Consider the following 15,313-nt stretch of genomic DNA (forward strand, 5'->3'; position numbering starts at 1 on the left):
GCTCCTCACACCTTCCAATCACATCTTTTAAAAATGTTCAGGCTTAGTCTCTCAATGAATCCTTCGCAGCCAGAAGTGATCGCTGTGCTGGATTCTCTGAACTGGCTTACAGGTACATTATGCCTTACCTCTTAGTTTCGGGTTTCTTAGTTTTGAGCTTTTCCTCCTTGTTAACTTGTAAGATCGCTGTCCGCAGAAACCTAGTTAGTCCTTTCTTAATATTCGTCCCTATAGAGGCTTTTGTACTTTGAGGCAAGGGTCTTAAGAATTTGTAGGTTTAGTGCCATTGCCGGACTTAATCTCCGTTGCGTATGAAGTCGTTAACTGTTCCTGCCTTATAGTGGAGCTTTTAACACGTGTTTGCGGATTCAATGAATAACGTGTGGAACCCCATCTCCCAGAGAACTACAATCCCAGCGGGCATTGCGCGGAACGTCGGCGGACGTGGTGACGCAAGGGGGCGTGCCGCATCTGAGGGAGGGGTCGTCCTGCGGGTAGCAGGAGGCTCAGGAGGCTCTGGAGACTGGGGTGAGAGAGAGGAGAGAGAGCGAGAGAGAGCGAGAGAGAGCGAGAGAGAGAGGGAGAGAGAGAGAGCGCGAGCGAGCGAAAGGTGAGCCGAGCTGAAGGAGGGCACGCGCTGCCGGGCACCCCCAGTCTATGGAGCGGGGTAAGATGGCGGAGGCGGAGAGCCTGGAGACAGCGGCGGAGCACGAGCGGATCCTCCGAGAGATCGAGAGCACCGACACGGCCTGCATCGGGCCCACGCTCAGGTACCCTGGGTACCGGGGCCACAGATGGGCGGGCATGGGCGGGACCCGGGGGCAGGCTCCCTCGGGGCTGTGCGCCCGGCCGGCCACCCGCAGGGCCAGCGCCGACCCCTCCCTTCGGAGAACCAGGCGAGCGACCTCCACCCTCGGCGAGGAGGGTCCCCCTCCGCAGTCCCGCCGTGGGGTCCCTTCCCGACCTTCGGCGCCGGCAGCCCCGTTACTCTGTAGGCTCCTCCTGCCTCCCTCGGGGCTGGGGCAGCCGTCGTTCTCCCTCCGAGGCTAGACCGGCCCGCGCCCGGCAGGTGGTGGCTTTTAGCAGAGCTTCCCCCTGAGTACATCACCCTTCTGCCTCCAACTCAAACCCCGTCCTGCCCTAGACCCAAGTCCTGCTCATCAGGCAAAACAGAATTCACCCCACGGTCTGTTGCTCGGAAATCAAACTCTTGCCTCAAAATCACAGCCACTTCTCAGAATCGAGTTCTTGAAAATCCTAGGCCTGGAAAGAGGGAAGTTTCCTTCAACCTCTCCTGTGAGCGGGTGCTCGCTGAGCCCTGTCAGGAGGACGACCTCCCCAAATGTGCAGCCTCCTGGTACTCCTCACCGAAGACACGTTATCCCCCCTCCGTTCCCTGTGACCATTACTTTGCCCACACACCCTCATTTTATTTGGAGTTGTCAAAACAAGCCGCCACCCACCTCAACTTATTTAACAAAACTTAGGTACCACTTACTATGTAAAGTGCAAGACATTTATTAAGCGATTTACAAGTATAACTTATTCAAACCGCACAACAGCCCTATTAGGAAGGTACTATTATTGCCCTCATTTTACAGATGAAGCACAGAGAGGTTCAGTGACTTGCCCAAGGTCACAGAGAAAATAAAGTAGGAGAGTCGTGATTCCTGCTCATGCATTTTGGATCCAGAGTCTGCATTCTTAATCTCTGTTTTTCTGCCTCAATTGGGGATCACCATCTACCAGTACTTTATGTTAATTACTCACCAAGCGGAATTTCAAACTACCTTTTTCTTTCCCCTCAGTTTATTAGTGCCCTAGAACTAGCTTATTTTCGTCCTTCCTGTGGCACCTTCTGATCTCCATGCAGCCAACAGAGAGAATTATCTTACCCACCTTGTACAGTCTTGGGTCGCTGTTCCTCCCTTCAAAAAAGTTATTACTCACTGCTTGTTTTTTCGTGGGGAGAGTTGCCTCATGAAAGTGTTTGAAGGAGGGGCAGGCTGGAGACTTGACTCCTCATTTCCACCTGCACAGCTTCCTTCTCCAGGGCATATTGTTAGCACAGTTCTACCAGTGCCATCCCTGGACATGGGACATGACCATCCTTAGTAGTTTGCTTTTTGTCCCTTACTGCATTATGATCATGACCGTCATGCTCCTCTCTTTTCACATTTTCTTGAGTTCTTAGGGGTGAATGACCCTCATTTCATTATCTTTACTTTTATAAAAACTAAGGACTACTTACTGGTATTCTATATGCATTATTAATGGTTATTCATATTTGGTTTTCATGAAACAAAATGTTATTAGAGTTACTGAGGATGCTGTTTCAGTATTCTACTAAGAAATTTGGCTGCTGAGCTATATAGTTGGCAGCCAAGCAAAGCTCCTGCTGGAACAGTTGGGATTACCAGAGTTTTTAGGAAGGATTCTTCATCAGAACACCATCAATGTTGTCTTGAGTTGGTTGTGGTTTTTAATTGCTGTCGTTCTTGGTTTATAGGATAAATGACTTAATTTAGTGTTATCAATTTAGTTTGTTGTGATTTATTATGTTAGCTCTCCACTGAATAGTAGTTGAATAATAATGCATATTTGTTCAACTGAATTTTGGCCTGTAATTTTCCATTATCTTGTCTGAAGAGTATATATATTATGTTTAAAATATGTTACCCATTCTCCCGCAGATTTGCCTCATTGTTATCACTGAGTTCTTTATTCACTGGAAAGTCAGGTTTTGTTGGGGTAGATGGATTAGGGATCTTTTGTCCTAAGGGGACATGGTTAAAAAAAAAAAAGTTTTGAAAACCGCTGCACTATCCTACTACTTTTAGTTGCTTTTCGTGACTCCCTTTTATCATTATTAGGGGCTTTTCATTTTTGGCCTTGTCTGGTCTTTGGTGGATAACCCTAAATCTTACTATCGGACCCAAGATTCAATCACTAGAACACCCTATGATACAAGTAGTATCTGCTGTCTTTGTCTTTAGTCTAGCTTGTTCTTCCCATATTCACAGGGGATGATCTCATCTTTCTTCCTTATTCAATTCAGAGGCAGCAGCATGCACAGACTTGATGTTTCATATCTCATGCTTTACCCTGGGTGCACTTCCATAATCATTATCTCCTGGTTTTCCATCACAGTTATTAAACAGGTTTCATAAAGGCAGTAGGCTCTCTTCCCTAACTTTACCCTTAACTGTAAATCCCAAACTCTATCCCTCTTCATAGTCTTTCCTATTTCTTTTTTTTTTTTTAATATTTTTATTCTTGGCTGTGTTGCGTCTTCGTTTCTGTGCAAGGGCCTGCTCCAGTTGCGGGAAGCGGGGACCACTCTTCATCGCGGTGCGCGGGCCTCTCACTATCGCGGCCTCTCTTGTTGCGGAGCACAGGCTCCAGACGCGCCGGCTCAGTAATTGTGGCTCACGGGCCCAGTTGCTCCGCGGCACGTGGGATCTTCCCAGACCAGGGCTCGAACCCGTGTCCCCTGCATTGGCAGGCAGATTCTCAACCACTGCACCACCAGGGCAGCCCTCCTATTTCTTTTGAGGTAGCATTTTTAAGGCGCTGGGTTCTTAGCTGTTCCTGAGAAAGGTTTTGTAAGTGAAGAGGAACTAGATAATAATAATTGGTGGTACCAAATTATTCTTCCGGTTTTACCCCTTTTTGTTTGAGGAGCCATAGTGGCTTGACTTTTTCATTATATAACTAACCTTATTTAAACTTGAACAGTAAATGCAATGTTAGGTGATTCCCATGTATCATAAGGAGTGCCTTTCCTTACTTACTGTAATTCTGAAAGTCCCAAGCTTATCCATGCATATAGAGGCTGTTGCCTAGCAAATTCTTTTGGGAAAGCAGCCATCTCTTTCTTCTCTGTCTTCATCTCAAAAATTATTTTGTTAACTACAAGTCCTGATTTTGCAGATGAGGAAAGAGGCCCATAAGATGTTAGGGCATGTCTTGTTTTTAAAATAATATTGATTCTTGCCTTGTAGTGCTAATACTAAAATAGTGATCACAAATCACTCATGAACAATAGCTTCATATTTTCATTTTTCAAATCACGTTTACATATCTCTAGTCTTCTTCCACATCAGTTATTCAGAATAAGCCATTTCCTCACTTTGCTCTCTGGGTGCTAGCAATTAACATTCAGTCTTAATTGCTATTTAAGATTTTAAAACAGACTTTTAAATTTAACAGTGAAATACATTGCCTTTAAAACAATAGCTTTATTGGGATATAATTCATATACTGTACAGTTCACCCATTTAAACAATACAATTCAGTGTTTTTTTTAGTGTATTCACAGAGTTGTGTAACAGTCACCATAGTCTAATTTTATTTTATTTATTTATATTTTTTAACATCTTTATTGGAGTATAGTTGCTTTACAATGGTGTGTTAGTTTCTGCTTTATAACAAAGTGAATCAGTTATACATATACATGTGTTCCCATATCTCTTCCCTCTTGCATCTCCCTCCCTCCCACCCTCCCTATCCCACCCCTCTAGGTGTTCATAAAGCACCGAGCTGATCTCCCTGTGCTATGCGGCTGCTTCCCACTAGCTATCTGTTTTACTTTTGGTAGTGTATATATGTCCATGCCACTCTCTCACTTTGTCACAGCTTACCCTTCCCCCTCCCCGTATCCTCAGGTCCATTCTCTAGTAGGTCTGTGTCTTTATTCCCATCCTGCCCCTAAGTTCTTCATGACCTTTTTTTTCCTTAGATTCTATATATATGTGTTAGCATACGTTATTTGTTTTTCTCTTTCTGACTTACACCTCACTCTGTATGACAGACTCTAGGTCCATCCACCTCACTACAAATAACTCAATTTCGTTTCTTTTTATGGCTGAGTAATATTCCATTGTATACATGTGCCACATCTTCTTTATCCATTCATCTGTTGATGGACACTTAGGTTGCTTCCATGTCCTGTCTATTGTAAATAGAGCTGCAATGAACATTTTGGTACATGACTCTTTTTGAATTATGGTTTTCTCAGGGTATATGCCCAGTAGTGGGATTGTTGGGTCGTATGGTAGTTCTATTTTTAGTTTTTTAAGGAACCTCCATACTGTTCTCCATAGTGGCTGTATCAATTTCCATTCCCGCCAACAGTGCAAGAGGGCTCCCTTTTCTCCATACCCTCTCCAGCATTTCTGGTTTGTAGATTTTTTGATGATGGCCATTCTGACCGGTGTGAGATGATATCTCATTGTAGTTTTGATTTGCATTTCTCTAATGATTAATGATGTTGAGCATTCTTTCATGTGTTTGTTGGCAATCTGTATATCTTCTTTGGAGAAATGTCTATTTAGGTCTTCTGCCCATTTTTGGATTGGGTTGTTTGTTTTTTTGATATTGAGTTGCATGAGCTGCTTGTAAATTTTGGAGATTAATCCTTTGTCAATTGCTTCATTTGCAAATATTTTCTCCCATTCTGAGGGTTGTCTTTTGGTCTTGTTTATGGTTTCCTTTGCTGTGCAAAAGCTTTTAAGTTTCATTAGGTCCCATTTGTTTATTTTTGTTTTTATTTCCATATCTCTAGGAGGTGGGTCAAAAAGGATCTTGCTGTGATTTATGTCGTAGAGTGTTCTGCCTATGTTTTCCTCTAAGAGTTTTATAGTGTCTGGCCTTACATTTAGGTCTTTAATCCATTTTGAGTTTATTTTTGTGTATGGTGTTAGGGAGTGTTCTAATTTCATACTTTTACATGTAGCTGTCCAGTTTTCCCAGCACCACTTATTGAAGAGACTGTCTTTTCTCCACTGTATATTCTTGCCTCCTTTATCAAAGATAAGGTGACCATATGTGCGTGGGTTTATCTCTGGGCTTTCTATCCTGTTCCATTGATCTATATTTCTGTTTTTGTGCCAGTACCATAACACAGTCTAATTTTAGAACATTTTCATCACCCCCAAAAGAAACCCCATACCCATTAGCAGTCACTCTTCATTCTGTCCCCCTTCCCAAGGCAGTCACTACTTTCTGTCTTTATGGGTTTGCCTATTCTGTTCACTTTGTATAAATGAATCATACAACATTTTGAGGAACTGCCAAACTGTTTAACAAAATGTCTGTACCATTTTGTATTCCTGCCAGCAATGTGTAAGTGTTCCAGTTTCTCCATATCCTTGTTAGCACTTGTTATTATCTTTTTTATTTTAGCCATCCTAGTGGATATGAAGTTGCATCTCACTGTCATTTTGATTTGCATTTCCCTAATGGTTAATGTTTTCATGTGCTTATTTTTTATTTGTTTATCTTTTTTGGAGCAATGTCTATTGAGATCCTTTGCTCAGTTTTTACTTGGGTTGTCTTTTTATTACTGAGTTGTAAGAGTTCTTTATATATTCTGGATATAAGTCTCTTACCACGAGTAGGATTTGCAAATACTTTCTTCCATTCTTTTGGTTTGTTTTTTCATTTTTATTGTTGCAGAAAAGTTTTAAATTTTGATGTAAGTCCAGTGTATCTAGTTTTTATTTTTTTGCTTGTGCTTTTGGTGTTGTATCTAGGAAACCTTTGCTTTACCCAAGAGTATGATGATTTTTTCCTGTTTTTTTCCTGAGTTGGATAATTTTATCTTAACATTAAGGTCTGTGATCCATTTTGAGTTAATTTTTGCCTATAGTGTAAGGAAGGGTGTTCAGTTTCATTCTTTTACATGTTGATATGCAGTTGTTCTAGCATCATTTGTTGATTGCCATTTTTCTTACCCAGATATATTTCTGGTTGATTTATCTTGGTCTTTTTACCATTAAATTTATATTCCTTATTTGTAGCAGAAATGTAACCTTCAAGACCCTGTCATTGTGTTTGTTTGACTTTGCTGTTCAGCTTGACCTCCCTTGTCGAGTGCTCTCACCTGGGAAGAAGTTTGCTCTAATGTTTTCAGATAAAGGTTTTCTCTTTTTTAGCTTAATTGCTGCCTTCCATTTCTGAGGTTCTTGTGTTATAAGAATGATGTGATTGCTATATTTGATCTTGGTAAAGCACTTTACTTTAGGGACTGATTCTTGTCTTACCTCATGGAATGGTTTTGTGTTATACTGCTCAGCTTTAAGATTAACATAAGGTGTATTAATGATAGAATCTTATCTATTTGATCTTTTTCACTGTTGAAACATTAAAAAAGCTATTATGTCAACATTATAAAAATTTTGGAAGCTATATTAAGAATTACTTACACTCCTATAACACTGCTGCTGTTGTTTTGGTGCATTTCCTTTTAGACCTTTGCTTTATGTATTTTGTTGTTAAAAAGCTGTATTCTTGGTGTGGTAACAATTTTCTCTCTTGCTTATTTAATTAAATTGTGTGTAAAGCTGCCTCTTACAGAAAAGAAATATGGGGAATATTTTCAAAAGCTGTTTTGCTCAGTGTCATTTGATAATTAAATATGGGGAACTGGCTTCCCCACTTACTAATTCTGTGCCTTTGGCCACATGGGTTTGTTTTCCATCCTCTGCCCTCCCCCATTACCTAAGTTGTACAGAAACCAGTTAATCGTAATCCTTGGTTTATGACACTCTCTCATTATTGGTCACCTCATGGACCTCTTTAAACAATTAATTAATTGTTTTTATAAGCAATTTACCACCCTAGTAGGCAAATTTTTCTCATCTTTAAAATGGGGATTATACCACCCACCTACATTGCAGGAACAGTATCAAAAAAAAAAAAAAAAAAAGGAGATAAAGCGTTCTTCACTATACCTGCTAGGTAGTAGTAACTCCGATAATGTGAGTCATCTGCCTTTTACCCTTGAGTTTGCTATGTGGACTTAGGTATTTCTGTTTTTGGAGTTATGTTAATTACAAAACTTAGTGTTTGGAGTGGTTCTTGACTCTTTTTCCCCTTCCACTCATACATCTGAGGGATATAATATTCATCAATAATCAGACCCTGGAAGTGGTTACTTTGATATAGACTGGAGAATGGAGGAGGAGATGGGAAACAATCTTATAAAGGCAGTTTAAGTGACTGATACACTCCCTCCTTGACAATCAGTGAGGGGAAAGACATGATCTCCCATTGCTAATTGCTTAATTTTTAGTAGTAGCTCCCTTCTAAAAATAACATTTTTATATTTTAATTTATAAATGTAAGGTAATGACTTGTAAAAAGATAGAAGAAACAGACAACAAAAAACTTAATCCTACCACCCTGTCACAATCTTATATTTATATATTTCTTTTAAACTTTTCCCACATTCGTTTTATTACATTAGAAGAATATTATCATGTTGTGTCTTGCCTTTTCAGTTAACATATTATATACAGTTTTATACATTGTTATATATTATATATTTATATTATTTCGGTGGCTTCATTCATGAATTAATTTATTCATTCATTCTACAAATATTTATGGAACAACTTCTATGTGTCAGGTACTCTTCCAGGCTCTGGGGTACAACAGGGAGCAAAATAGACATGTCCCTGCCCTTTTGGACCTTACATTCTAGTGGAGCACTCACAGAATAAACAAACACATAGATACATAAAATAATAGTGCTACTTAGTTGTTAGTGTTACATATGATGGGGTATTATTTTTGATTAGGTGGTTAGAAAAAGTTATTCTGGCAAAGATTTGAAAAGAGTGAAGGAGCAAGCCATATGGCTCTCTGGGGGAAGTACCTTCCAGACAGCAGGCACAGTGTGAAGACTCAGGAGAAGCATAATGGGAGGTGATGGTAGGAAATTAGTGAGGGTCCAGATAGTGTAGACTAAGAAAGAGACTGATTTTATTTCTAAGTGTTATGGTAAGGTACAAGAGAGTTTTGAGCAGGAAAGTGACATGCTCTAACTTAAGTTAAACAAAGAACATTCTGGCTGCTGTGTGAAGATTGGAGTAAGAGAAGAAACAGGAAAACCAGTCAAGGGATATTTGCAGTAATAAGAACTAAGAGATGGTTGTAGCATGCAGTAAGATGTTGGGGAGGAGATGATGAGAAGTAGTTGGATTTAGAATATATTTTGAAAGCAGAGCCAAAAATATTGAATTAGTTATAGGGGTTAAAAAAAGAGAGGAAGCAAGCATGATTCCAAGGCTCTTGGCCTAAGTAAATGGGTGAATGGTGGTGCCATTTATTAGAATAGAGAATAAAGGGGGAGGAATTTTATTTTTCTTCCTGGCACTTACTATTGCCTGACATATATAATTTTTAATTGTCTCCTCCATTAGAATGTGTTTTCCAGGAGGGGAGGAATTTTGTTCCTTTTGTTTGCTGCTGTATCCTGGGAACCTGAAAGAGTGCCTGGCATACAGTTGGTACTCAATAAATATTGAATGAATAGAAGAATAAAATAATTGTACCATGAACTGTTAATTATTTGGGGGTTAATTAACTGATTTGTAGATTAACTGTCTTAAAAAATATGACTTAGACTTTTGAGGAAAAAATAAAACTGCTGAAAATCTTGAAAACCTCAGCGTGTTGGAAGTGTTTATTTTTTGGAATTACATATGATTTTAGAGTTCCTCTTTCTCTTCATCAAAAGCGTAATCTAAAATAATTGGCCTCTAATGCCTGTCATTCTTAAATATTTTTGCAGTATTGTTAAAATTTTTCAAATTTAAGTATGATAACTTTAGTGACTAAAAGGTTATGATCTAAGTACACATTGTATAAATAAAGCTTAACATGTGGTAATAAGTTAAAATTTTTGTACATTTGGGAAAAAGGGGGTGGATAGTGTTAAATAAGTTTCAATTACAATATGGAATAGGATAATGAATTTTTTGTGGTTTGATAAATAAAAGTTAGGTTTTATTTTAATAACTTCATTGACTTGTCAAGCAAATTGGAAAAATGAAAAACTGAAAAAGCCCTCTTGTAGCTGATAAGACAGTGCTGGTTTGGTTCAATCAGCATTGGGCTCCAAGTCTGATTTTATTCGAGCTAAATAAACAAAAATTTTCACTGAAGCTCTTCCAGTGGAAGGTTATTCTGGTGTGTTATCTGATCAATTAGATTCAAGCCATAGAAAAATTAGTAGTCACAGAGGGAAATTAAATGGGAGAGTAGCATTTGGCAATCACTCCTATGTTGAATTTGAAGAATTTATTAGTTATCATTAGATCAAATATATAGTGCTGGTGAAACTCATCTGGAAATTTTACCTAGTATAATTCTGAAAATAAAATATCAATGGGTAAATTATCTTTATTTGTATGGGTTTGAAATATTTAAAAAGTGGAAAGAAAATGATATAAACCATAAATCTAGTATTTTTCCCATTCCCTCTATTTCCTCATTTTATTAGTTTGTTGTTTATTCTTTCATTGTATTTTTAATGCAAATATAGGCATATATGATTTTATTTTCTCTTCCCCTTTTACAAAAGAAGTAGTGTACTGTATATGCAGTTCTGTAGCTTACTGTTTTATATTATTTCATCAATATATTTTGGAGATCTGTCCATATCAGTATGCAGAGATTTCCCTTATTCTTTTTTACACCTACATAGTGTAAATATACTATGGTTTATTCAACCAGTTCCCTATTTCTGTATACTTGGGTTATGTCCAGTCTTTTGTTGGACAAAATAATGCAGCAGTGAATAACTTTGAATGTCTGTCATTTCTTATTGGACATTTCATACTGTATCTGTAGGATTGATTCCCAGAAGTGGGATTGCTGGGTAAAATAATGAGTGTACCTGGTAAGTACTTTGGTAAGTATTACTTTCTACAGGGGTTGTACCATTTTGTTCTCCTAGCTGTCTATGAGATTGCTCATTTCTCCATAGCATTTTCAACAAAGTGTGTTTTAGACTTTTGAGTTTTTGCTACTATGATAATGACATGGTATTTCAGCGTTTTTATTTGTACTGTATGAGTGAGGCTGAACATCTCTTCATATGTGTAAAGGCTGTGTATGTGTGTGTACTGTCTGTCCATGTCCTTTGATTATTTTTCTATAAGGTTGGTATTTTTCTCTTTGATTTGGGAGCACGAGTAAAGAACCTTTGATAATTATGCTTTGCTTAAATGCATCAGGAGTGTACAAACTAAAATGAGTTGTGACTACTAAAACAAAGAAACTATCGTTTTTTATGGAATGAAAGTTTCAAACCTGCCTTTCTATTGTTTTAGTTATAAAGGAACATGAATAAACACATTTTAAAAGAATTAAAAAAAAATCTTATAGCAAGAGGCTATGATAATTTGAAATCAGAAGGTTTTTTGGGGGAATGCAGTAACATTATTAGATAATGCTGCTTCACATACAAATATAGTTCTTAGCAAATCAGAGGATGTCAACATTTTAATAAATTCTTTACTTTAAAATGTTATGGTATGTATGTACATGTTTACATAATTTCCAGCATTTACCTAATTAGTATATGAATTAGTTGCCAAAAATTATTGATAAGGACAATTATTTAGTATGGTTTTGGAAGCAGTTTAGAATTTTAGAGGACATTTATGACGTAGCTTTAGTTTGGAATATGATATGTATGAATATTGATTAGATCATTGAGGAAAATAAAGATATTTTGATTCTTTACATCGTTGGATTTGATAGTTTTTAGTATTCGCTAATGATGTAATAATTTATTTAATCACATACAAAATCAAGCTTCCAGTTGAAAACAACTTGAAGAAATAAAATTAGTGAGTAGCTTCTCTATGAAATGTGTGAATCTGGGTTGAGATGCTGAGCAACTATGACATTTAATATTTGCTTGGGGGAGATAGCAAAAATAATGAGGGGGGGAGGAGTTAGTAAAAACTGAGTTAATAATAAAGCTGAGCTTAAACACTTGCAACCTGATGTGACTAATAGCTTATTTCTTAGAGGTGTCTGCTATGGCTGTGGGAAAAAAGAGTAAAGGCTTTTTTTGCAGTGTAGTAGTATCTGCTGGAGTATTTAGAAAACAAAGAAGACAGTTTGCTGAGTAGCTGATGTTACATGGACTTTGTTCGAATATTTGAAGTAAGGAGAGGTCAGTTAAGAGATAGACAATGATAATGAAATATTGTAATATTTTGGCTATTATAGAAAGCAATTTGTGATGTGTATCTGTAAGTTATGTTTATGTTATATTTTACATTCCTAGATGTCCTTGGAATGTTAAATGTTGTCTTTCAAATTGCGGGTAACTTAGCATTAATATTTCCTTCACATTTTGACTGATTTTTTTGAAGGGTGATTAATTTTGTCTTAACTCTGTTTTGGGGTTATTCCCAGTCTCCTTCCCCTCTTATTCTGGTTGACAATTGACTGTTTTCTCTTTCTCTCTCTTTTTCTCTGATTTTCCCCTTGCCTTGTAGAAAGGAATTAGATGGTTTCTAATAATCTATGTGATTTAAAAAAATACATGTAATAGATACATCAAAGGTGGTGAGCAAATTGGGGCGAGGGAAAACGAAGGTAGGAAAGAGAATATGAAGTCAAGAGTGAGAGCTGTTAAAAGATTATGTTTGTTAAGGTAGGCCATCAGTTTGGCTCTAGGCTTTCTGGCAGCTAGTGCAAAAACGAGATATGCTTTGTTGTTTGAGTTATGGTGTAAACTTAAAAAGTAGTTACTTTGGAGAAGCACAGCTATTCTTGGTTCTGAGAACTGTTTCTCCCATATGTCCTCACCAAGAAGGCCCTGTATAATGTAACTTTAATAGCCATATAGTAAATGCAGCAATATGTGACAGGCTGTTTCTTATATTGTCCTTTAGTGAAAGCATATGGCATAACCAAAGCACAATTTAGTAAAAGCAGTTCTGCAGGGAGTCAAGGGAATGCAGTTGTCTGCTTGTCTTGGCTTAATCAAGGCATGGATTTTATAATACCTACAGTGGAAGTTGATGGTGCATTATCCCACTTACCCCCTTTTTTTGATTATTGATCACTTTGAGAATCTTCTGAATGCTATACACCCTTTCCTGAGTAAAATGCATGTGACTAGTCTCCATAATTTCTAGTCTAGAAGAGTGTATGCCTTGCATGTACGTTAGTTAATTCTTCATAAGTACTGCTTTTAGTAGTCAAGGTTTTTGATAACTGACAAGTATCAGTGAGTTCAAGATTATATTTTTTTGCCTTTCTTTCTGAATGTATCACTTGCATGTGTTCTAGGTTAAGTAAGACCTGTATGTGGTTTAAAAGTAAACCAGCTGTGGGTTGGAATATTATTTTTTTATGAAAGTTGAAGAACCTGGATAAGCCACTCTATTCCTTCAAAAGAAGTAGAGTGAGAGAGAGTACTTAAGGATAGGGCCAAGGTTCTTTAGAAGTTATTTGGGTTGTGTTCTAGAAAGAAAGAAATGCCGTTAAAGCCACCATAATTTTATTCCTAACAGTCTTAAATTTGATGTTAAAGACCAACCCACCTTGGCCATTTAAAAAATTGCCAACAAATAAAGTAACCATAGATGTTTTGTCTGTGTAATTTAGAGTATATTTCCTGGAAAATGTATGCCTTATTAAGGAGGTTATTTACCTGGAATGTCTGGAACCTACCCTGTTCTGGATTCATAATTTAAAAAAAATTGAGATGTATAAGTCTCGAACACAGTGATTGATAAAGTAAATTTAAGCATGTAATATATATTTGCATAACTGTAATTTAGAACTTTAAAACATGCATCGCCCGGTTAAACATCTAAGTGAGCAAGAACTATCACAGTGCAACCAACTAGGTTACCTTAATGTGATTTGTGGTGATACATATGGACTAGGACTCTGTTAAAATACATGCCTCCCATTCACAGTCTTGGAGATCATCAGATTGACATGTATCTTGCACTGTAGTGAATTTACCTTCAGTTACTACTGTGATTTGATAAAATCAAAAGCAAAAACAATGACAATAACAAACTTTTTAAAAGAACAAGTCTATCATTTTTTGGGTATTTAGATGTTTCCAGTGTTTAGGAAGCTGGACAAATGTTCTGTTGTATATTAGATAAGTGACAAGGCCATTTGCCAAAAATGATGATTTGGATTAAAATAAGGCTCTTTTGCATATTTGTTTTTGATTAAAAAGCTGTGGAGTAACACAGGCTTTCAATTTTGATTGTGTTTTTATATACTTGGAACATGACAAAGTGGGACGAAAGTGTATCTTTTGGCGCTGTGATTTTGTATAGTGGAGCACTAACATCTTGTTGCATGTCAAAACCTTTGCTCTTATTGTTCTCAGTATCTCTATATTTGAAAAGTGCTTCTTTATGTTTTTTTCCTTTGCAAACTGTGGCTTTGTTTCTTTCCTCATATTTGTGCTTGCTTTTTGTATCTCCCTTCTGCTTCCTGTGAAACATCTAAGCAAGCAAGAATCATCGCAGTGCGACTAACTTTCACTTTCTGGGGAAGCTCTGGTGCCAATAAACAATAACATTTTAAGAGTATTGATATGAAATGTGATCTTACCAAGAAATATGAATGAATAAAAACAGCAGACATTGAGCTTGACTGAATCCATGTTATGAAACATTTTTGGTATGGAGTTTGATTTTAGGAAAGACATGTTTGTATAACACATTAAAAAAAAAAAAAGGAGAGAAATAAGGGAGCTAGCCAAACATTTTGTTTTTGATGAGGTAAAAGAATTACTTGACATTTGTAAGGGAGAAGTGTACAACAAAGATCTTTTGGCATTGGAATAGCAAAAGAAAGAGGAAAATGAAACGAGAAGAGCTCTGGAAATAGAAAAATAGGCTCTTGGAAGCATTTTTAAATGGTAAATGTGGATCTGACTCTATACATTTATTATTTGATTTTTTTAAAATGAAACTTTGCATTTTGAGGTAATTGGAGATTCACTTGTAAGAAATTATACAGAGATCCCTTATACCCTTTACACAGTTTCCTCCACTAGCAGCATCATGAGAAACTGTAGTACAGTATATCAGGACTAAGATATTGACATTGTGACAGTCAAAATACAGAATATTTTCATCACCACAAGCATCCCTCATGTTGCCCTCTTATAACTACAACTATTTTCCTTCTGTCCCTATCTGCTCTTTAGCCCCTGAAAACCACTAAACTGTTCTCCATTTCTATAATTTTATCATCTCAAGAATGTTATATAAATGGAATCATACAGTATGTAACATTTTGGAATTGGCTTCACTCAATGTAATTTCCTGGAGATTCATCCAAATTGTTGTGGTGTATCAATAGTTTGTTCCTTTTTATTGCAGAATGGTATTCCATGGTATAGCTGTACCACAGTTTTTTAATCATTCACCCATTAAAGGACATCTGGCTTGTTTCCAGTTTTTGGCTATTAAAATGAAACTGCTATAAATAGTTCTGTAAAGGTTTTTGTGCGAACAGACAT

General features: G+C 37.3%; 1 protein-coding gene across 5 annotated transcripts in view; it reads left to right on the forward strand.

Annotated features, from left to right (window-relative positions):
- Positions 1–470: 470 nt before the first annotated feature.
- Positions 471–15,313, forward strand: part of EXOC6B (exocyst complex component 6B) — a 727,664-nt gene continuing 712,821 nt past the window's right edge. For all 5 annotated transcript variants that reach the window (XM_059942976.1, XM_059942975.1, XM_059942978.1 and 2 more), the window contains exon 1: positions 471–770. In XM_059942976.1, coding sequence (XP_059798959.1) covers positions 658–770 — 113 coding nt within the window. In that variant the 5' untranslated portion in view covers positions 471–657. The remainder of the gene's footprint in view (positions 771–15,313) is intronic.

The sequence above is a fragment of the Balaenoptera ricei genome, chromosome 13 (genome assembly GCF_028023285.1).
Source record: "Balaenoptera ricei isolate mBalRic1 chromosome 13, mBalRic1.hap2, whole genome shotgun sequence".
NCBI classification, from domain to species: Eukaryota; Metazoa; Chordata; class Mammalia; order Artiodactyla; family Balaenopteridae; genus Balaenoptera; species Balaenoptera ricei.